The following is a 22,939-nucleotide window of genomic DNA, read 5'->3' as shown; positions in this document are numbered from 1 at the left end:
GAAGAATGCAAATAGATCCATATTTATCACCCTGCAGAAAACTTAGGTCCAAGTGAATGAAAGACCTTAACATAAAAACAGATACACTTAACCTGATAGAAGAGAAAATGGGGAAGAGCCTTGAACTTATTGCCACAGGAAAAGACTTCCTGAACAGAACACGAATAGCACAGGCCCTAAGATCAACCATAAGTGGGACCTTATGCAACTGAAAAGCTTCTGTAAGGCCAAGGATACTGTCAATAGGACAAAACATCAACCTACAGAATGGAAAAAGATTTCCACCAACTCCACACCCTACAGAGGGCTAGTATTCAAAATAGATGAAGAACTCAAGAAATCAGACATCAACAAACCAAATAATCGAATTAAAAATGAGGTTCAGATCTAAGCAGAGAATTCCCAATGGAGGAATCACAAATTTCTGAGAAACACTTAAACAAATATTCAATATTCTTAGCCCTCAGGGAAACGCAAAAATCAAATCTATTTTGATATTCCATCTTAGACAGGTCAGAATGGCTACGATCAATAGTACAAGTGACAGCTCATGATGGCAAGGATGTGGAGCAAGCGGAACAGTCCTCCGTTACTGGTGGGAGTGCAAACTTGTGCAGCCACTTTGGAAGTCAATATGACAGTTCCTCAGAAAATTCGGAAATGATGTACCCCAAACCCAGAAATACCACTCTTGGACATATACCCCGTGGACATTCTACACTACCACTACAACACTTTCTCAACTTTTTTTCATTCTGTTTTTAATCATAATAGCCTGGATATGGAAACAACCTAGCTGTCCATCAATTGAAGAATGGATAAAGAAAATGTGTTACATTTATACAATGGGATATTACTCAGCTGTTAAAGACAAATGACATCATGAAGGCAAATGGATACAACTAGGAAAAAAAATCATCCCAAGTGAAGAAACCCAGATCCAGAAAGACAAATATGGTATATATTTACTTATAGCTGGATGTTAGCTGTTTAACAGCTAACTCATTTAATGAGTGATAATCAAGCTACTATTCACAGACTCAGAAAAGTTATTTAAATAGGAGGGCCCTCGAGAGGGACACACGGAGCTCCCTGCAAAGAGGAAATAGAATGAATGTTGTAGGTACACTGTGGGCAGGTAGGGAAGGGAACAGGAGGGATCAGTTGCGGGGTGCGGGATGGAGGGAGAGAGTAGAAGAAGAGAGAATTGGAACAGGGAAGCATTGGGGACATGGAAACCTGAAGTGGAAACTTCCTGGAATTTATTAGGGTGACCTTAGGGAGTATTCCTAATAATGGAGGTTACAGATCATGAACTGGCCATTTTTTTTTTTTGAGCCAGGCTAGGCTTCCAGTAGTGGGGTATTACATTTGGTTGAGGTGTTGTCCACAGGGCCAGAAAAGATCCTTAGACCACCCGGGCTGTGATGCTTGGATAGCAGGTCTCTTCAGAAAAGTGACAGCAGACACCATTGTGGAGGACAATGTCCACACAGTTCACTGATCATAGAGAGGTCCAGCTGGTGGAATCAAGGCTGCTTTAGGCCCTGCAAGGTGTTTCCATGCATCTAGTCTCAATAAAGTGCCTTCTGCTTCTAACAGAATGCTTTTTGCTTCCTGCAATGGAAATCCAAAAGTTTGCCACATCACCACAGAGCTCTGATTCCTACAGAATGGAACCCAGGGTTGAAATGAGCTTATGAAAAGGAAGGGATTTATAAAAAGATTAAGTAAAAAAATATTTTGGCTAGTTTAATAAGTTAAAAACTGAAAAAACGTAGAATAGGGCAAAATCAAACATCTTAAAGCACTGTATATACACATAAATCTTTGTAAACCATAACCTTTAGATAAAATAAATGGAGTGAAGATTGAATTGCTAAGAAAAATAACATGATCAAAATGGTCACATTTGATTCAAGAAGCAGAGACCTCAAATATTTATAAAAACAAGACCCTTCCTATCATAGAGAATCCTCTACTATAAGAAACTTCACTGTCTTCAGATTCCCCCAACTCAGAGTTATAAAATGGAAATATTAAAAACAGAGGTGAGATTAGAGTTTCATCTGGCTATACTCTATACTGCTTACCTCAGCAGTTGATGATCTTAGCTCTCAGAAATATTCATAAAAGCAGCAGAAAACCCTTGTGATTTAAAGTATTAAAGCCTACCATGTCAGTGCTTGAAAAGGGCTGGATATTTGGCCTTTCTTATCACTGTTTGGGCAAGTGATAAAGCAACACAACAAATGCTTATGAGCGAATAGTGCTTGGCTGGCAGATAGAAGGTGGCCTTTCTTCCTTCAGTTTGTTGGCTTTGTTAGGCTTGTGTATCTTTCCATTCAGCCAACCGATCCAGCAGATAATGAAGTTACTCAAGAAAGGAGGTAGCATGTCATACATGTGATTTACAAAGTATACATTGTATTTATTAGGTATTCTAACTAGTCTTTGGTTATGAAGGAATCATACAACTTTTATCTTTATCATTATTGTATTCATAAAATGATGAATAGCATAAGACCAAAACAGGAAATGTTGTTTTAGATTTGTACCAATCTCCCTTCCTCCTTTCTTCCCCCCTCCCTCCTTTCCTTCCTTCCTTCTTCCTCCCTCCCTCACTGCCCCTTCCTCCCTCTCTCCTTCATTCCCCCCTTCTTCCTTCTTTCCTTCCTCTCTCTCTCTCCCCCTCTCCTTCCCTTTCACCAGGTATAATGGTACCTATATATGTGGTATACTTCATCATCTCAGTTAAATCTCTCTGGAAACGCCTTCACAGATGCCCATAAATGTGTCTCCTACATGATTTTAAATGCAGTCTAGGTGACAATGGACCATTGGTCTAGACAAGTAGTTTATGAGTGAACTGCATTTCCAGCCTATACAGTTTTACTCCTCATTTGTACTTTTAGGCTATCCAAACAATTAGCTAATGGATGAATATTTCAAGACTATAAAAGCAAACATTTTTCAGGTTATAGCTCATGATCATGTATAAGTACTACATATATTATGTATTGCATACATATATGATATAAATGTATATTTTTAAATTAGCACACAAGCATTAGGTTTTATTGTGACAGTCTTAAACACAGCTGCTTTTTATTGATTCCACCTTCCTTCCTCCTCAGTCCTATGGCCCCTTCTTGTATCCTTTGACTCATAGTAACCTTTTTTCTTCTTTCGCATAGCATGTGTTATTTATTCTCTTCTCCATCCTCAACATATCAAATCTCCACATGGTCCATTTACTGGATGATAACCTGTGTTCATCCACACATGCTCACATGCACACATGTTAAAGCCTAGGATCTTCCTATAAGAAAGAACACATACTATTTGTTTTTCTGAGTGTGGGCTATTTTATCTTGTACAATACTTTCCAGATCCATCTGTTTTCTTTCAAATTTAGTTTTCCTTTATGGCCAAAGTGCTGTGAGAATTAAGTTGGAAATGATATGATTGAGTTGGCATCATTGAGCTGATTTACATTGTGAGTCAGGTTCTTTGGAGAGTAGTAAAACATCAAACAAAAATCAAGTGTGCCATGGAGCATTTAAATACCATTAAAACCACTAAGAATTTCTCTCTGAGTAATCAGAGGACTTCACAGTGAGCGAGCCAGATGACATGAAGTGATGGCTTCTTAGACCTGAGTAGTGGGCACATTATGTAGTTGCTTAGTTTCTCAAGATCTGAAGCCAGTGCCTTCATCCATCCTCTCTGCATGTGATACATGGCCAAGCAGTGTTGCTTCTGATGACAGGCTGTGCTGTACTTCATGTGCAGGAGAAGATTTGCTTCTCATAAAGAACTTTTGAGAAATGAAAACGCCCTCACTGGGTCCAGATTGTGACCTTGAAACTTAGCAAAACCAAAGGGCAGGGATATAGCTGACATACCTACTTGCCAAACAACAAGCGATTAAGAGGGTGTATGTACGTTTAGACAGAAGGAGAATGGGACATTTCTTTCTGATCATTTTAATTGTGATGGTCCTGATGAGTTATGCTAACAAATTAACATAAAAATTTAAACAATAAATTAAAAATATAAATTTCTTCATTCTGTGCAGTGTATTTAGCTTAAACATATGAGTTAATTACTTAGAATTACTTTTCAAAATTGCTGATTACAAAATCAGAAACTAGACCATTATTAACCAATATGATGGACATTAAGATTGGTTCACTGGGTCATATTTCTGTTTAGTTAAAAAATGAAGTAAGCACATTGGGAAACTGTATCCACAACGGCAGATCGAGAACTATTTAGACTAAGTTCCTTATTAAAAAATGAAACAAAGGAAGGACAAAGGGACAAAGGAAAGCTGGGGCAAGGGGAAAAGGTAAGGATAGGAGGAAGAGAAAGGGAGTGATAAGACAAAGAAGGCAAGTAACAATGCAGATAAATTTAAAAGTAAACCCTGAGCTGTATTGATTACACAATAAGGCTTCTTTTGTTCTTGTTCAAGACAAGGCTTTTCTATGTAGCCCTGGCTGTCCTGGATTCTCTTAGTAGACCAGGCTGGCCTTGAAGTCACAGAGATCTGCTTGCCTCTGCCTCCCCAAATTCTGGGATTACAGGTGTGAGCCACCATGCCCAATGGGGGAAAACCATTTTGTTATTGTGAAGGTTGAATTTATCAAAGGATACTTAAAGATTCTGTGAGATTATACTTATGCTCAAATCTAAGGAAAACACACAGAGATCAATAACTGCATGCATATACCCATCAAATTTTACTAGGGCTATGCAATCACATGCATTTCATAGGCCATACATGTGTGTGAGTATACAACATTGCTGTGCATAGACATTAGAAGCTAGTGTTTCTCATAAACTGACTCCTGGTTAGAAGTTCTTAAACCTGTCAACAGTTTGAAATCTGGTTCTATTAAATACACTTAGTGTGGAAAATACACTTATGCAACATTTTATAGGTGTGTACATTATAAATCTCAAAAAAACATTATTTGATGAAGGAAGCTTTATTAACTTTTCTAAGGATGATTTTGTTTTTATAGAACCCATTGGTTTGGGGAATTATTAACTGCTATGACATTAACATACAAGTTTAGAGTGTTCCAGTTTAAGTGCAGATAAAATTTATAATTTACAATGCTAGTTATAAGACATAAAAACATGTACAGATATTTAATTGTAAAGCCAATTTATATTGAGTATGCTTTATAACAAATGCTCTGGTACATATAGTATATTAACATGCTTATTAACACCAGAAAATTTAAAGTATAGAGGATTTTAAAGCAGAGGCAAAATATGAGAGAAAGTGTGAAATTAGTGTCTGGGTACAACTTTAAAAGAATATTTTTTTCACACTTAACTTTAAATGAAATCTTAGAGTGATGGTAAATAGTGCTGCAGAGAGGGACAGAATTCACAGGGCATCCAAGAAATCAGAAATGGCTGTTGCTCTCACTGCATTTCCCATTACAATCTCCATTGAAGTCCATTAGATGCCTCATTTTCTGCATCTATTCTCCTCTCATTTCATGAATATAATACAAAATATGCACAATATCTTATTTATTCCTCATGTAAGTCCTCATCACATGCTGTTTAGTAGTAGCCATTGTGCACCCTACTGGACTGTACATCTTCAGATTAAGAATTCATCTTTCCTGTGCGTATATTAACTGATTATATATTTATATGTGCACATGTGTATATGTACATGCATGTACATAGTTTGCTAAATATGTGTGAAAGGGTTTGTTGAACTTAGCCAACTGAGTCCCACTCTAAAACTTGTAGTTACTACAAGTAAACTTTTCAAGGTGAGGAGTGACTTATCAGCTACACCGAGCTTTGGAGTTTGAAACTATGATATTTGAATTCACTCTTTTCATACCTCTTTATGCATTTGTGTTTTAAATTGAAATGTATTTACTTCCTTAGCATTTTAACTTGAGAGAAACATATGTTTTATAAAATTAGTTAAGCTATACAGTATAGTATAATTCAATCATTCTATAATTTGAGCTGTGCAGCTTAAAAATATTTACCTCAAAACATATATCTGTTCTATATGGAAGAGGTATCTGTCTTTCAATTGAAGTCGATTTGAAATTGCCATTTAAATTTTCACCACTGGTCATTTCGTTTTTATTCTTTAGTGATAGAAGGTACATTGAATGGAATGGAATTTCTACAAAACACATTAAAATATTTGTATCATCTTTGTAATCAAGAAGAAGTAAGGAAAGGTATTGTGATGTAGCTGAGATTAGTGTTCTCCTCTCTTTTTCCACAGTTCCTACAGCGACTCAGACTGGGTGAAGATATTTATGTTGACTGACAACTGGTTCTCACTAGAGGTCACAGGATCTCAAAAAACTGACCAGCCGACAGGGACACAGCTGCTTACATTTCTCTGCATAAAGCATACTTTAATATATCTGGGGCATGCTGTGGACCGTGTGCCAGTTGGGAAGCTATAACTTTGCAACACATTAGTGCCACTTAGTGCCTGACTCTTGCTCTGTTTCTGTGTCTGAAATTAAAAACTTTCAGGGTAGATGAGATACGGGAGAGAGTTTAGAGTGGTATGGCTAAACACACGCAAGCACGTACGCACGCACGCGCACACACACACGCACGCACAGAGAGAGAGAGAGAGAGAGAGAGAGAGAGAGAGAGAGAGAGAGAGAGAGGGAGGGAGGGAGGGAGGGAGGGAGGGAGGGAGGGAGGGAGGGAGAGAGAGAGAGAGAGAGAGAGAGAGAGAGAGGGAGGGAGAGAGAGATTGAGATTCAGGACAGTGCTGTTTATAAAGATCTTAGAGAAATGTAGGCAGTGTTGGAGGGTTGGTCTAGTCTAGGAGCAATGGCTTCCTTATACTGGAGACTGATATGATAGCTTCCATTATGGTCTTTTTTTTTTTTTTTTTTTTTTTTTTTTTTTTTTTTTTTTTTAGGGTGAGTCAGATACATTTAATGAGCATCACAATCAATTAGAGGAGTTCAGCACATACAAAATCAATACTTAGGAGTCTTAGCCATTTTGCTAGAAAGTTGGGGAATGTTCTGCTCTCCTTAGTAGCCTCTGCATCTTCCATGTGTGCATTACTATTTCTTTGACGATTTTATTGCCTCAGCTCCATCTTTACGTGGGTCATACAGATGTTCCAGTGATCAAACCACAGTGTAGAACTTATACAGCTAATCTTTGCTTGCCTTGAGTAGAGGATCAAGGCAACAAACCAATACTGAAAACACAAAAATGCCTCTCACACAGTCATACAAGAGTACCCATGGTGAATCTTCTGGAGGATTTTTAAGTGGAAAATATTCTTCTGAATCTACATTGAAATGAGTAACCAAACAGTGATAAAGTTAAACTTATGGAAAAATACATTTATGAAAGTTGAGAAAAGCTGAGATTGCCTTTGATAAAAATTTAAAAGCCAGAGGAGTCTTCTATAGGCAAACATTAGCCACCATAAGGCCCATGGTAGTTGATATTGAAAGGAAAATATGACTAGTTTTGGTATGAGCTCTATTGAGTTTATCTTATGTTATTCATTTTGATGTTTCCTACTTGAAAAAATTACATATTACAAACAATATCTTGACTTAGGACCAAGGTAATTTACAGGTTAAGAAAAAATGTAGAAATTGATGTATTATGTATTGGGATATTTAAGATCAATAATTGGTATGATTGGGATGCATGTTTGATATTTCATGCATAGTTGCTGCTTTACATTCATTTAATTTTTCCTTTAGGGTATGCCCTGAGAGCTGAGGTATCTGTATATTAGGGCATGAAAATAAATGTGGCTAATAAACTCTCTCTGTACATATTGAATTAATTGCACTACTAATTACTTTCCTGTTTTATGAGTAATTAGGAGCACACAGCTTCAGTTTCTCTGCATGTGGTCTGACCATTTTTAGAGTAAGCCATAAACCTTGCACTAACACTACAGCCAAATGCATGATGATTTCCAGTCCTTGTAGCAGTTGTTACTACAGACGAAGAAAGCAAAGAGAATCATCTCACTCAATGGGCTCCTCAGAAATATTCAAAGTGTGTAGTTACTCCTTGACAGTATTAGTGCTTTACTTTTCAACGGGAGATGTACTTTGAAATTGTTCTAGCAACAGGATTAAATTCCTTTTCATCTAAATGAATAAGTAGACTCTTTGCAATCCTTCTGAAGATTGAAGATCAGAGAGAGAGAGAGAGAGAGAGAGAGAGAGAGAGAGAGAGAGAGAGAAAGAGAGAGAGAGAGAGAGATCGGGAGAAGGAGAGGGAGAGTGTGTGGTGGATGGAGAGGAGGAGGAGGAAGGGTAGGGGAGAGCAATGAAGAAGGGGGATGGTGGAAAGACAGGGAGAGAGACAGAGAGAGACACATACAGAGACACAGAGACACACAGAGAGACATACTTTGACAAGGTTGGTGGGGCAACTCTCCGCCATTGCCCCCACCAGCTTACTTAATGCTGAGGCTATGGGCTTAGCACCCCCCAAAATGATGCCATATCAAAGGAGTATAACCTGCAAGTATAACTTTTTACTGAATATATGCAAACTAAATCTAAAAACCATGGAAACTGTCCAGAAATGTCAGCATTCTCCCCCTAGCAAAAAAAAAAAAAAAAAAAAAAAAAAAAAAAAAAAATTCATGGTACCACACCCATCTGAAATAGCTAGATAATTGAGGATCAAAACCTTGGCTGGGTAATTGGCTCTTGACAGCTAGGCTCTCCTGTGCATACTGGCAAGGCAGCATGGGTAGCATGCACTCTGCCCACTCTGGAGGCAATTAGAGCCTCTGTTACGTCAGCGGGTCAGCGGCTTGTTCTCTCAAGTGTGCTCAGCTCAGTTTACAAGGCTTCTTTTCCACCTTGGGTTGTCAAACACAAAGTAAATCTGAGTGAAACCATTTTGTGAAAGGTGAGGGGGAAGTAAAGGATGAAGAAAATTGTCCCCTCTGAGTTGTGGATGCTCCTCTGATGTATCTGGTTTTTAGGGGTGATGTTTGAGAATGGATAGTATCCACACATTCTAGGGACCTTAAGTTAATGTTGAAATGCTCTGACGATGAAAAGCAATAGTTATGTAAACAGGGGAACTTCAGACATTCTGTATTGGTTTATTCTTATAGTACAAAATTAGCATTATAGTGGTTGGAAAAGCGACCCTAAAAGGAGTTATAATGCCTGAAGATGAAGGCCAAGGTCATAATTTATTGCCACCTAAAAGGCCTAGTGCAGTTTACAAATTAAATCTGGCAAGGTCCCAGAACTAAGCCAGGAACATAATGGAGACTTTAGAAATACAGAGAAACTAGTGTCCAAGTGCAGCTGTGTGTAATGAATAGCGTTAAATCAGTTATAAAATAACTTGGTGATTTTACAATGCATCATAAAAAAATGGAGTCACACAAGTTTTAAATATATAGTAAGCAATTATGCAACAACTTATTTCTGAGGCTAGTAAACAATGCTAGTTTCTAAAAATTTCTTTCATTTTAAAACAGTGTATTTTTGTACTAACTAAGGCAAGCTGCTTCATTTGAGAAATCCCAGCTGTCAGAGATTTACTTTGCAAAAGTAAACTAATACAATTAATGGTGGAATTACTATTATTTGGACATTCATTATTTATGAGTAGGGAAAGGTCAGGAGAGATGATATTCGGAAAAGAATGAATGGATCTGTTATGGATCTAAACACTCTTAGATTTCAACCTTCACTTAGTATTTCTTTTTTATTTGAATGAAAACAAAACAAAACAAAACAAAACAAAAACTCTTGCTTCTGACAGTTAGTTTCTAAGTACTGATTACAAATTTACCTTCAGAGTCTGAATTGATTATTGGCGCCCTTGTAAGGAGGCACTATTTGGGAATAGGAAAACAGGTGATGATATCCTTGCCCTTGACCTCTCACATGTTTGCTGGATGCGGAGTGACTTATCTACTCACCACATTTGCATTTTACAGCAGCAGCAATATGAGTTGTTGCTGTTGGTCTTAAGTGTTTTCTAAAGGGCTGTGTGTTAACCCTTTGTCCCCAGGGTGGCATCGTTGGGAGGTGGTATAACGCATGGGGATAGCTGCAGGTCACCAGTGGCGCCCTTAAAAGAGAGAGTGGGATGCTAGTATCTTCATATTTTCTGGTCCAGTTGCTCAGCTTTTGGACAAGCAACTCCCTTCCACTGTGATATATAACATCACCATCAGCTCCAAAAAGTAACAAAGCTAACCAAAGACTGAAATCTCCAAAACTGTGAGGCCAAAGAACCTAAACAGCCCCCTTTTTCTTTATCATTTTACTCTCTCAGTTATTTTTCGAGTGATGGGAATCTGATTGCTTCCCTATTAATAGTGAGATAAATAAAATTAATAAAGAGTAAGTGTTAAACATCAATGTAATGGCTATTTAAGCAAACTTTCTAATTCCAGAGTCAATATTTTATGCTGAATACACAGTTTTAGGTACTCATTTGTTTTTCTTTGTCACAGATAACAATTTTGATTTTCATCCAGGGCAGAATATTTTGTGGGACTGATACCCTAAATGATGTGACTTCTATTTGTTATGAGACAGATTACGTACATACAAGACAGAACAAGGAACCCCTGTCTAGAATAAAATCCAGAGACACAAGGGGGACATAGCACATTCTTTAGTAACCAATGCATGTAAGCATCATTAGCAGAGGTGCAGGGCCCAATAAAGGGCAACTGGAGGAGCTGACACTATTAAGATGTGAAATAAATGTGTTCTGTCATTACTTGGCTCTTCTAATGCTTATTCTCCATCCTTAAAATAATACCATAAAATATTGGCAAATAGTTGACATATAACTGGCCCCATACATTTTGTGCCTTCTTCTATCTTAAATGGGTGAAACTGTTTTCTTGAATTTCTATTACATTGGAGATACGAAGGAAGTATGTAGCATGTTGTATTGGGAACTTCACTTTCTATATTTTAATCATTGAAGTAAGCACAAGTCATCCCAGTCTCCCTCAGTGAGGGCACATATTTAGGAAGGGCAGAGCCACAAATACCTAAGGCATACCTGAAGATTATTAACTTGAAGGTCTCTGTTAAAACCAGTATCAAAACTAGGTATCATAAAGCCGATAACCCAGTTAAAAGTGAGGTACAGATCTTAACGGAGAGTTTTCAATAGAGAAAACTCAAATGGCTGAGAAACATTTACAAAAATGTTCAACTTAGCAATCAGGGAAATGCAAATCAAAACTACCTTGGGGATTAATCTTATACCCTCTAGAATGACTAAGATCAATAACAAAAGTGACAGCTCATGCTGGCGAGACTGTAAACTAAAAGGAACACTCATCCATGGCTGATGAGTGGACAAACTTGTACAGTGACTGTGGAAATCAGTGTGGAGGTTCCTCAGGAAGGTAGGAACTGATCCACTTCAAGATCTAGTTATACCACTCTTGGGCATATACCCAAAGAATGCTTCCTCCAACAGAGACACTTGCTCAAACGTGTCCATTGGTGCTCTATTTGTAATAGGCAGAAGAGGGAAACAACCTAGATATTCTTCAACAGAAGGATGGTACATTTACCTATTTACACAGCAATTAAAAATAAACTCACGAAATTCACAGCTAAGTAGATGAACTAGAAAAAAAAAACCATCCTGAGTGAAGTATCCCAGATCCAAAAAGACAAATATGGTATGTATTTGCCTATATAAGCATATTAGCTGTTAAGTCAATGATAATGGAGCTGCACTTGGTAGAATCACAGAAGTTAGGTCTACGTTAAGGGACTTGGGAGACAGGTAGTCCTCCCTAGAAAAGGGAAATAGAATAGATAGTTATAAGTGAATGGGGATGTGAAAGAGGAGGATCAAGTGGGGAGGTTTCAAGTGGGGCTCAAGTTTCAAAAGGTATACACATAGGTGAGGGCAATCTAAATTAAATCTCCAAATAATGTGGCAGACACAGCCCCAACTGCTCATCTTCTCATCAAATGGACCTTCTACTCCCAGGATTGGACTACAGCTGATTGAGTTGTTGACCAAAAGGCTCCCATGGGAATCCCCAACAATCCAGGCTGTTTCCAAGACTACAGAGTGCTCTCCATAAACTGACAGCAAAGGCCTCATTGCTGAAGATGATGCTTACGCAACTCACTGAACATGAAGACACTGAGATAGTGCCTACGTAGAGCCTTCACTCATACTTTCTATGTTTGGTGCAGGAAGGTTCTAGGTACAGGAAGGTATCTCAGCCACAAACCCTTTGGTTTACAGTGCCTTTTTGCCTACAACATATGCTCGTGCAGTGGTGCCACAAAGCTTATGGGAATTGCCAACCAACATCTTATTTGACTTGTTTGAGGCCCATTCCATGAGATGAAACCCATACCCAACAGTAGTTAGGTGACCAGGAACCTGAGACTAGATAGCCCAAGGACTTAGGATAAAACCTAATACTATGTTTCTTTAAAAATAACTTGCACTAAAATGACTCCTAATGACGTTCTGCTATGCTTGAAGACCAATGCCTTCCTCAGCCATCATCAGAGAAGCTTCCTCCTACAGCAGATGGGAACAAGTACAGAGGCCAACAGCCAGACATTATGCAGAGTGAGAGACCATTGAGCACTCAGCCATATTGGGATATAGCCATCAAGTCCCTCCCGTAGGGTCTTAGGGAACCCTCTGAAGAGGAGCAGAAGGAGTGTATATAGATCCAGAGGAAATGGAAGACACTCAGAAATTAAAGCCCTTTAAATCAACATAATCACAGCTCATATGGACTCACAGGGACTCTGCACCAGGCCTGTATGGGTTTGCACCAGGTCCTCTGTGTATACATTATGGCTTCCAGTTTAGTGTTTTTATGTGATTCCTGACTCTTTGAACAAGTGGGGTCACTCTGTAATGCTGGCATGTAAAATAATATGAGATAAAGAGTTATAGTGCTGGAGAGGTAGCTGAGTTTTAGTTAAGAACAGTTGCTACTCTTTTTGAGGATGCTGGTTTGATTCCCAGCATCCCCAGAGGACTAAGTCCACTTCCAAGGGATCTGGTGATCTCTCCTATCCTTTTCAGGCACCAGAAATGCACTCGGTCCACAGACATACATGCAAGCAAAACACTCATACACACAAAGTGAAAATAAGTAGTTTTTTAAAGTCATAGTTTAAAATGTTAAAAAAAAGAGTTAGAAAAATAAATGTAGAGGTTTGAATTCCACAGAGGTTCAAAGAGTCTTCACAGAAAAGTCTTTGACCAAAGTATATATAATTTTATCACAAAAAAGCCTTTGACCAAAGTATATATAATTTCATCAGAAGAACAATGCTGGAAACAAAAAGTATTCTTTTTCTAAAATTTGAAGCAATGTAAAATTGCCACTATTTGTTGTGTTTGAACCCCAGCTACGACAGCTTCTTAGAAATCTACCTTTATGGAATTTCCTAGTTACAATCTAATGGTTTTTAGCTAAGAAGAGAGGGTGGGAAGGAAACATACATTTTATTCCATAGTAAAATTTGAAAAATTTTTGTCTGTTAAGTTTTCCAGACATTATGTATTTCTCAGGAACTAAATGTTGTTTTCTTATTTTAAATGCGATTATTATTTTTTGGGCTTTTTAATTTTTATTTTTTTACAGGACACATGAAGGGAATGTATTCACATGTTACTTAATGCCATAAAAAGTTACTTTTAGCTTTTGACTAATTGGCTAGATTATAAAACAGACATATCTAGTTGGCACTCTCTACATTGCTTAGCTACTATGAAGAGTGTGGCAATTTGCTGTGTGTGGAGTTTGGCCCCTTTTCTGAGTTCACTGTTTGCTGCTACTAAGAGGGACTGAGTGTTATTGCTGGTCTGACAATGGTGGTCAAGGGCAGCCACCGGTTAGATGCCAGGGCAGTGTCAGCAGGTTTTCCTGAAGAAGTCGATATCTTCTTTCCATCTTCCCGAAGAGATTGAATTTAGATACTGCACATGTCAATGGCTACACTCAGTTTCAACTTCTTAATCACAGTCCTTTTCTTCCAAATTGACCTTTTTTTACATGTGCAGAACAAAAATCTGTTTCAACTTAGAGAGATAAATGAATATTTAAACCTGGCTGATTTGTGACAAATAGGGCTATGTCTAAGATTTAAAAAACTCAAAACTAAGGTTGGGAAGATATTTCGGTTGGTAAAAGCATTTTCTACGGAGGTCTGACAACCTGAGTTTAATCCTCCCCAAACCACATAAAAAGCTGGATGCTGACATACATCTGTAATTCAGCATTCCCGAAAGCAGGGTAGTAGCAATACACAGGAGAATTTGTACAACCTTGTGGGCCAGTTAAGGCAGCAGCCGAGGAGATTGTTCACAATGTGGGTGGCCAGAACCTGGAAGCCAAGAACCACCAACTCCCAAAAGTTGTTCTCTTACTTACACACACACACACACACACACACACACACACACACACACACACTGAATGAGTGAATGAATAACATTTTTAAAAATCAAAGCTAATCAGGATGTGAGGCCCAGAATACTGTGATGCAAACAAATACTCCTGGTAAGCATTTTAACCATAAATAAACAGCTCTATACTTCGATCTGGTGCTCGAATATGTTAGCCACCAATTCTCTGCATTATAAATATGTTACATTTTATTTATTAATTTATTTCATTGTTTTTTGAAACAAGGTCTCATGTATTGTAGGCTGCCATCAAACTCCTTATGTAGTTGAAGGTGGCCTGGAACCCCTGTCCTCCACTAGGTAGGTTTACATTTGCCTTATGTGATAAGGGAGATCTGACCCAAGGGTTTGTGCGTGCTAAGCAAGCTCTCTATCGACCAGGTTACACCCCTAGTTCAAATTTATAAAAATGTTAAGCTGAGCAGTGGAAGATCTGTAAGGAAGATCTAACAGACATCACGGCCTAATAATAATAAGGCAGCTGTCCCCGTATGGTATTATTTTCTTTCCCAATAAATGATGAAATGTCTTCACTCTTGCCAAGGACGTGCACTCTAGGTACAAACTCTTGGAAACTAATGTGTAATAAGAGTCCTAGATGTTTTTAAGCATTTAATGGGTTCCGGGCGCAGACACAGTCAGCAGTCCAAGGGCAGGGGTCTTTTTAAAGAAAATTGCATTCATCTTTCTGACATGGGCTAGGTAGGATGCAATTTTGCTTAGCCCCGCAGGAACAACACCAACATTAATTATACAAACAGCTTTTCTGGTTGGGTTAAAAAAAATATTGAACATGACTCAGCAAGATATTTCGACAACAGTGTCTTTACTTCCTTATCATGCATTTTTCTTCTTCTTTTAAAAACCAGAAGTCTGCTCTGTATACCTAGGTTGGGGGTTAGATGTTTATGACACTGTAGGGGTCTTCAAGAAACTCCAATTTTGCCAGGGAGAAGCAGTCACCTCCCCTTTACCGGCGGATTCTTTGAGTAGAACTCAGTATGTCCTTCTCCAGGATCATGTGCTTGCTTTTCCGCAGCAAGCTTAGAATAGACACATCTCCAAACCAAAAGCCAAAGCTAGTCATTTCCTATCTTAAGGTGTGTGTGTGTGTGTGTGTGTGTGTGTGTGTGTGTGTGTGTGTGTGTGTGTGTGTGTGTACTCCTGGATCCTTACTTTTGCCTAAATGGCAACTTGGATCAGGGACAGGTTCCTCAAATAAAGATATAAAAGTAACAGAAGAAAAGCCCTGCTTAAGAGACAGTAAAGGATCTTATTAGAAAAGGAAAACTCAGCTCGCCAAGCTCCCGGAAGTTTGGGGGTGGGGGAAGTGGTCTCACCTAGTTTGGAAACTACTTACAGATGTGGGGAAACCTCCTCAGAATTGCTCACACCAGGGGTTTTTGCAGAGATTTCCTTTGACTTTTTTTTTCCCTTCCCCAATTTCCCTCAACCTGTATTTGTCATGATTCTGCTCAGCTGACTTGTGGTTTACCTCTTAGATCCAGCTGCCGGCTTTTACACTCTGTCCTAGGGAGGAAATCAAACAAGTGAAGACGAAAGGTTCTCGGAGGCGCTGTGCATGGGCGCCAGAACTGTCAGAAAATGTGCGTGGCGAGTATTCCAACTTCCCTTCCTAAGCCCACGTGAGCCCTGGAGCCAGCCCATCAGCGAGGGCTTAGCGTTTCCTGCTGGTGCGATCTGGAACTCGATTTTTTTTTTTTTTGTAAATTATTTTCTCCGGTTCTTAAGTAAAACTTTGTTGGTTTGGAGACTGACTTTGCACAGATGATTTTCTTACCTAGACAGAGAAGGGCCAGATACTTTTTGTGCACTCTTGGAAGGTAGGAAGGTTAAACAGCAGCAAGGGAAAGAAACACGCTCCGCCACTGGGGTGTGGGGTGGGGGAAGGAGAGATTTGCAGCGAAGTTGTCACGATCCCTCACGCCACCCCCGGTCTGACGCTCTGCACTGACTCGTACCCCATCTATTAATTGCTGTTCGTGGACGCAGATGCGGAATGCATTCGGGTTTTTTTTTTTAATTTAATCTTTAGTAAAATAGAAATGGAAATGTCAGCGCGCTCGTGTCTGTTTGTTTGTATAAGGCTATCAAACGAAGTCAGAGAGGAGGCTGTGGCCCGGATCCTGACCCTGATTGTATGAATAAGTAAGCAGGATGCGAGTGATTGGGTTAGATGCTGCGAAGATTTTTTTTTTTTCAAGTTAGGAAGAGGGTTAAAAAAGACAGCCTGGAAGGGGGAAAGAGGCACTCCAAATCCTCACACCCCTTTGCTCTCCCGGCAGTCGGGAGCTTCCCTGGCTTCTTTAAGCTTTTAAGGTCTGGCGGCGTAGAAATGCCTGCCTCCCACCCCCTTCCTCGGTCTCCCCTTTCAGTTCAGATGTGCTGATGTGCAGACTGGATTCATCTTCCCCGAGCGGCGGCGGCAGCGGCGGCAGCAGCAGCGGAGGGCGCAGGCGACTGCAGCTCGCGCTCGCCCGCGGAGTCCTGACAGCAGCGGGGGCGCGGCGCGGGAGCCGGAGCTCGGGTCGCCGCTGAGCCCGCTTTGCGCCTCCGGGCTAGCTGGTCCAGATCGCAGGAAGTTCGGCCCCTGGAAGGACGACCTGAACCGAGCCGGGTCGGCTGCTGCTGCCCAGGGCCGAGCTCTTCACCTGCCCTCCGCCCACCCGCGGGGCCCTTAGCCAAGTTCCCCAGCACCCGGGGGAGCCAGATAGTGCTTGCCCTTTCTAGCGTCCCAAAGACACCCAGATGTCTCCGGACACCTGAACACTCAGGGCTTTCCGAGAAGCCTCCTAGTGGGGAGAAGAGCACTGTCCCTTGAGCCACGCATATCCACAAGGCTCTCCCAGTCTGGTGCCTTCCTTTTCCTCTGGGGGAGGAGGATGGGTTTGCAAGCGCTCTCCCCGAGGATGCTCCTGTGGTTGGTGGTCTCGGGTATTGTTTTCTCCCGGGAGCTGTGGGTCTGCGCTGGCCTCGATTATGATTACACTTTTGGTGGGAACGAAGAGGACAAAACGGAGCCCATAGATTACAAGGACCCGTGCAAAGCCGGTAAGTGCCTGTCTAACTTGGGGTGATGGAGCGCTGCTGGGGAGCAAGGTGCTGGAATCTCCTACAGGAGGCTGTGGGAGCTCAGCTCACCTGTTTTTTTCTTTCCCTCCTCTGCCTCTCAGTCGCCCCTCCTTTCACCCCCTCCTTTTTCCTTCCCCTCTCCACCCTGCGCGGAGGCCCAAGTTCCCTGGAGTTCTGTGCTTAGTAGGATCAGTTGCCAAGCACTGGTCCCCTGGTTTAAGGCAAACGTCCCGCGGCGGAGTTTCTGATCCCTCCCCAAGTCCCTGTGAAATTAAATAAGTCATAAACACAGCTGACTTTTGTGGGTTTTAAATGCCAGCACGCAGCGGGTTCAATGCACTAGGAGGGCACAGGACCTTCCCTGTTCCAGACGTAGTCCCCCAGCGTCTGTTGATGACCAAGTGGTCAGAGTTCTCAAAAGGTGGGTGGGGATGGCATTGCTACCTCAGGACACTTTCACTCCTTGTTCTACCAAGAATTTAAGTGTGAGTTCCAGGCCAGAAGGGTGTTGTGACAACCTTAAAAGAACTCAATTCTAGATAAGATTTCAGATATTTTTTTTCCCCTTTACAAATAAATCTAAAAATATTTATACCAAATCGCTATCCCATTCAAACTTGTGTCCTCCCTGAAAACACTCTCGGGATCTGCAGTGGGACTGGAATGGCACTGTCTGAATCCCAGGGCTCACCCATGGGGTACACAAACACCAGAGTCTAGCCCTTCGCTCCCACGAGCCAGGCTCTACTACGCGTCCCTCCTCCTCACCTCGGGTGGGCGCACAAAGCACACATAGCTTCTGTCCAGCCTGTGGTAGGAGTCCCAAGCAAGGTTCACAAGGACCACGTGAGCACAGTGCCCTAGGGCGCCCAACACTGGCTGAAGCACCTTTCAAAGTTCTGGGGATTTCCCTGTCCTAGATTCTGCTGGGCTGTGGCTGAGACAATGTCAGTTCAGCATGGACTCATGACTGACTTTGGGAAGGTTGCTGTTAACAGGCCAAAGTAGCAGTGTCCTTGAGAAACTGTAGGCACAGTGTGTCCCAGGTCCAGAAGTGTGGCTTCCAGACAAGGGTGCAGAGAAAGGGTGGGCCAAATAGAACGTAGACCTAAGTGTATCCAGATTCCAAGACTGATTGATTGGTAGGTCCCTGCCAGGACTTTCTTTCCTTCCATAGGTAAGTAAACTCTAGTCAAGCCTTCTTGAGCATGAAGGAGACCTGTGAACGAGAGTGAGGGAAAACGCTGGAAATCCGCCCCCCCCCCCAGTGAATTGTGGCCTTTGATGACACAGTGCCCTGTGCTCGAAAGTTGTCAGATCTCTCATGATGAACATTTGATGCATGCGGATTCTCAGTCTAAACTCAGAGTGGTTTGGGGGCGGAGCATCCGTCTGAAACTCAGACTCATTGCTCATCAATTGGCTCTTGCTACCATCAATGCGTTTTCCCTAGGTTCCTGAGACTTCTTTAACTGTTTGGGCCAGGAAATTCTTCTACTACCGTGGTGACTAGATGTCAAGCTACTTTCCAAATGTATTACTGAGGGCAGGCGGAGTATTTGTAGTAATGCTGCCACAGGGAAAGTATGCATATCTTGTTTGTCTTAAGGTATGGGCAAGACTCCAAAAGTATAGTATGTAAAAAGAACTGTCAATTTTGGTGCTCTTTGCTTAGAAAGAGTCTACCAGCTACCAAGGTGAGGTGCCTGTACTGTGTGGTCAAGCCCACCCTAAGCATCAGTGTTTGCTTTTCTTTGTAAATCAACACGCAAAGAAAGGAAAACGACAACTTGTGTAATACCGACTTTTTGTTTCCCCTTCGGTGTAGTATTATTTGGGAATAAATAACTTTAGAATTAGTATTGCCCTTCTTTCTGCCTTATCTTTGACTAGAAGTATGTCTGTGAGAGCGTGTGTCTTTTTGCATATGTAGAGAAACAAGGAATGGCTGGTGCAGAAGGCTAAGAATAATGAAGAGTCTGGGTCGGTCTCTTTTCAACTCTTCTCCTCCACCTTTAACATACTGAGATGAAAGGCTTTAATTTATCACTCTGGCTAGAGAGTGATAAAAATCTTACTGTCTCTTTTATTAGCACTGTATAAGACAAACAAAAGCTAATATAACAGGGAAAAACATGAGCACACTGAAAAACCAGACAGGAGTCAAAAGAAAGTTGCTGGAGAGGAGAGAAGAGGAGAGGAGGAGGAAGAGGAGGAGGAGGAAAAGGAGGAGGAGGAGGAGGGAGGAGGAGAACACAGTTGGGAAATACAGCCATTCAAAAGCAAATAGAGGTGATTTCCAGGCACAGATCATCTCTGGCCTGTCTTTTGCATGTAGTGGATTCCAGGACGTGCTCCAGGAATGAGAAGTCCTTCTGAACTTCACTAACAAGCATCCTGATGTTCCATGTATGGTAAGGTGGCTCCATGGCACACAAACAGCTCTATGGGTTTTGAACCTTTGCTGCGTGCATTGTTCTAGCTGGGTTCCCAGAATTCCAGTGTGCTGGAGCTTGTTAATCTTCTCACCACACAGACAGGAAAACGGAGTGACATTAAATCCCAGCTGCACTTTTAATTTTCCTTTCTGACACTTTGTTTGAAACACAAACCAACAACAAACAGAAACCACAGAAATGAGCACAGGTTTTCTCATAATCCTGTTGGCCTTACAGAAGAGTGCTCTCAAAGCAGATGTTGGTAAAGTGAGAAATTCATTTACTAAAAAAAAAAAAAAAAAAAGATCTAAATCCTGGATGTCAGAGATCATAACCAATTTAATTTCTTATCACAGAGACATAGTGCCAGATCTGTTCTTAGGAATCTAGTACATTCTCAACACTAGACTGTTCATAGTCTCACATACGAAATTCTAGTCCAAATAAGTTTTTTTAAAAATACAAAAATATACTACCCAATGAAAAATATCAGTCATAATTTGTTAAAAATCATTTCATCCTTAATACTTTCATGAAATTGAATGCAATTGTTTATCTGTAAGAGTTCTGATTTCAAGACTGGAAAACTATGGGAGAGAAAGGACACTTTGTAATCATTTGAGGTAACTGAGTCATTTCTGGTATAAATAAAAAAATACATGATTTAGTGTCCCATGACTTCAAGTATGCTCACAAATGAAATCTTCTAGGATGGAAGGTGGGTACATCCTTCTGTGAGTGTATTTGCACACAGGTGCAGATAGAATAACAGTAAGGGCTGTCTGGCTGAGCTCTTCAGGGCACCATACTGGGAGGGCATCTACTCAGCTGAATGCATAGTCAGGTTGCCCTCAGTCCCTGGAGTGTAAGAGGCTCCAAAGATGTGGGGAGCCTGAGGCTGTGTGAGCTTGCCTTAAAGCAGGGTATGACGTGTGTCTCCTTTCATGGTATTACTCCAGTAAGTGTTAACCTGACAACTGACATGTGTGAAGTGTCTGGGGATGTTGAGTTTACAAGCTTATCTGCCAGATTTGTGTAGAAATGATGTGTAAAAGCAGAGAATGATGAAATGATTGGACTAAAACAGCTCCCTCCCTCCTTCCTTCTCTCCCCGCTTACCTCTCTTGGTCCCTCTTTCTCTCCTCTGTCCTTTGTCTTTCTTTCTCCCTTCTTTTTCTCTTCCCTCTTGTTCTTTCCTTTTTATTTAAGAGGGCATTAATGATGTGTCAGGAAAGTGAAAATAAGGAGATGGACTAAATTGCAGTTTGAATGATGAGTAGAAACTTCGAAGACTGACAGATGAAATCCACTGTTTGTCAGTGAGTTTGTTGTCCCTTTTGCATTTACATGTAAGCTCCATGTGAAGCCATTTTCTACCTTGAAATTCAAGAGTAGTTTTTTTCCCCCTTTTTTGTTTCTTAAAGGCCAGCAAAGGTGAGAGATTGAACCTGCCCTTTGGGAAGTATCTGTGAACACGATAATGAAATCATGAAAAATAAGTGCTTGGCATCCCAAAAAATTCTTTCTACCTTCTCCTTATGAGCAGGCCAGGGCCTTAGTTTCCATATAGGCCTTAGGAAACTTTTCATAAGTTTATACTTTTTAATTTCTAGGTTAGTTGTTTTTGTTGTTCTTGGTGGTGTGTTTTCTGGCTGGACTGGAATCCTCTTAGGTACAGCATCTCAAACAGGATGCTCAATTCCACATCGACTTTATTCCATCGCAATTTGAAATTCCCAAACATTTACCTTGAAGTTGGCTCCTCTCTAGACTGCCAAGCTCTCATTTGAAAACTTATTTTCCAGTGTCTGCTGCCTTAAGGAATCTCTTCCGTCTTAATTTTCATGGCTCAGATCTTGAAAATATTTTTTTCTTCTCTGTTTGCCTCTGGTGCCAGCCAGCTTGGAAATGGACAAAATAAGGTTTTCATTGGCTGGATAAGGCATTATGTTCTGTATACTTGAATTCTGCTCTTTGTTTCCTGTGAGTACATATTTCACCCTTGTCTGGTGGGGCAGAGGCTGTTTCGGTTCACAAGTAGAATAGGTATGAGAAAGATAAATTATTTTTCCTTGAATGTATTTTCTTAGACTAAGTCTTTATTTTTTCTTTTCTAAAGCCTGTTTCGCCCTTTCCATCTTCTCTTTCCTCCCCTCCCTCTCCCCCCTTTCCCTTCCCTCCCTTCTCCTTCCCTCCCCTTCCCCTCCCTTCTTTCCTCCTCTTTCTTTATTTCTCTACCTGTTCCTGAACTCTTCACGCTTTTGTCTTCAAACAACGTGACTGGCAGATTTAAAATTCAACTGTATAGTTTTGGTTTTATGCTGTTAGTGTCCTTAGATATTCTGGATATTAGCTACTTGTTAGATATAGTTTGTAGATATTTCTCCTGTTCTGTAAGTTGTCCCTTGACTCTGTTGTTTCTTACTTCTGGTTTGAGATATTTATAGTTTCACATAGTCATTTTTTCCTCTTTTTATTATAATTTATTCAGATTGCCTCCCGATTGTTATCCCTCACTTGTATCTTCCTGTGCCCACCTTCTGTCCCTCTTTAACCCTATCTCCCTCCCCTAGACTTCTGACAGAAGAGGACCTCTTCCTCCACAACATGACCACAGCCTATCAGGTCTCATCTGGTAGCCTGCTTCCCCTTCCTCGGTGTGCTGCCAGGCCTCCCCACCAAGGGGAAGTGATCAAATTGGAGGCTAGTTTCATATAATCTTACTTGTCTACTTTTTTCTTTGTCACTTGTATTTTTTATATCCTTGACCAAAATAATCCTTGCTTGGATCAATGGTATAAAGCGGCTTCTTATTCCTTCTAGTAGCTTTACAGTTTTGGGTTTATGTCTTGGGTTTATTTATGTCTTTAATCCCTTTTAGGTTGATTTTCTAAAATATAAAGGTTAAGTTCATTCTTCATGTAGACATAGTTTTC

The 22,939-nt window shown here is 40.6% G+C and overlaps 1 protein-coding gene and 1 long non-coding RNA gene across 3 annotated transcripts in view; one reads left to right on the top strand and one right to left on the bottom strand.

The window, feature by feature from the left end:
- Window positions 1-19,175, bottom strand: part of LOC311584007 — a 35,079-nt gene extending 15,904 nt beyond the window's left edge. The window contains exon 1 of one of the 2 annotated variants that reach the window (XR_014774749.1): window positions 18,334-19,175. This is a non-coding gene — a long non-coding RNA (uncharacterized lncRNA). Of the gene's footprint in view, window positions 1-15,967; window positions 16,523-18,333 lie in introns of those variants that run through there. The other variant, XR_014774750.1, reaches the window with a different exon arrangement.
- TLL1 (tolloid like 1) overlaps window positions 16,679-22,939 on the top strand; it is a 205,638-nt gene continuing 199,377 nt past the window's right edge. Inside the window, exon 1 of the mRNA XM_084758020.1 lies at window positions 16,679-17,544. Coding sequence (XP_084614146.1) covers window positions 17,376-17,544 — 169 coding nt within the window. The 5' untranslated portion in view covers window positions 16,679-17,375. The remainder of the gene's footprint in view (window positions 17,545-22,939) is intronic.

The sequence above is a fragment of the Acomys minous genome (assembly GCF_964271855.1).
Source record: "Acomys minous genome assembly, chromosome: 15".
In the NCBI taxonomy this organism is placed as follows: domain Eukaryota; kingdom Metazoa; phylum Chordata; class Mammalia; order Rodentia; family Muridae; genus Acomys; species Acomys minous.
The sequence above is the reverse complement of the archived record's forward strand: the minus strand, read 5'-3'. Positions and strand labels throughout refer to the sequence as shown.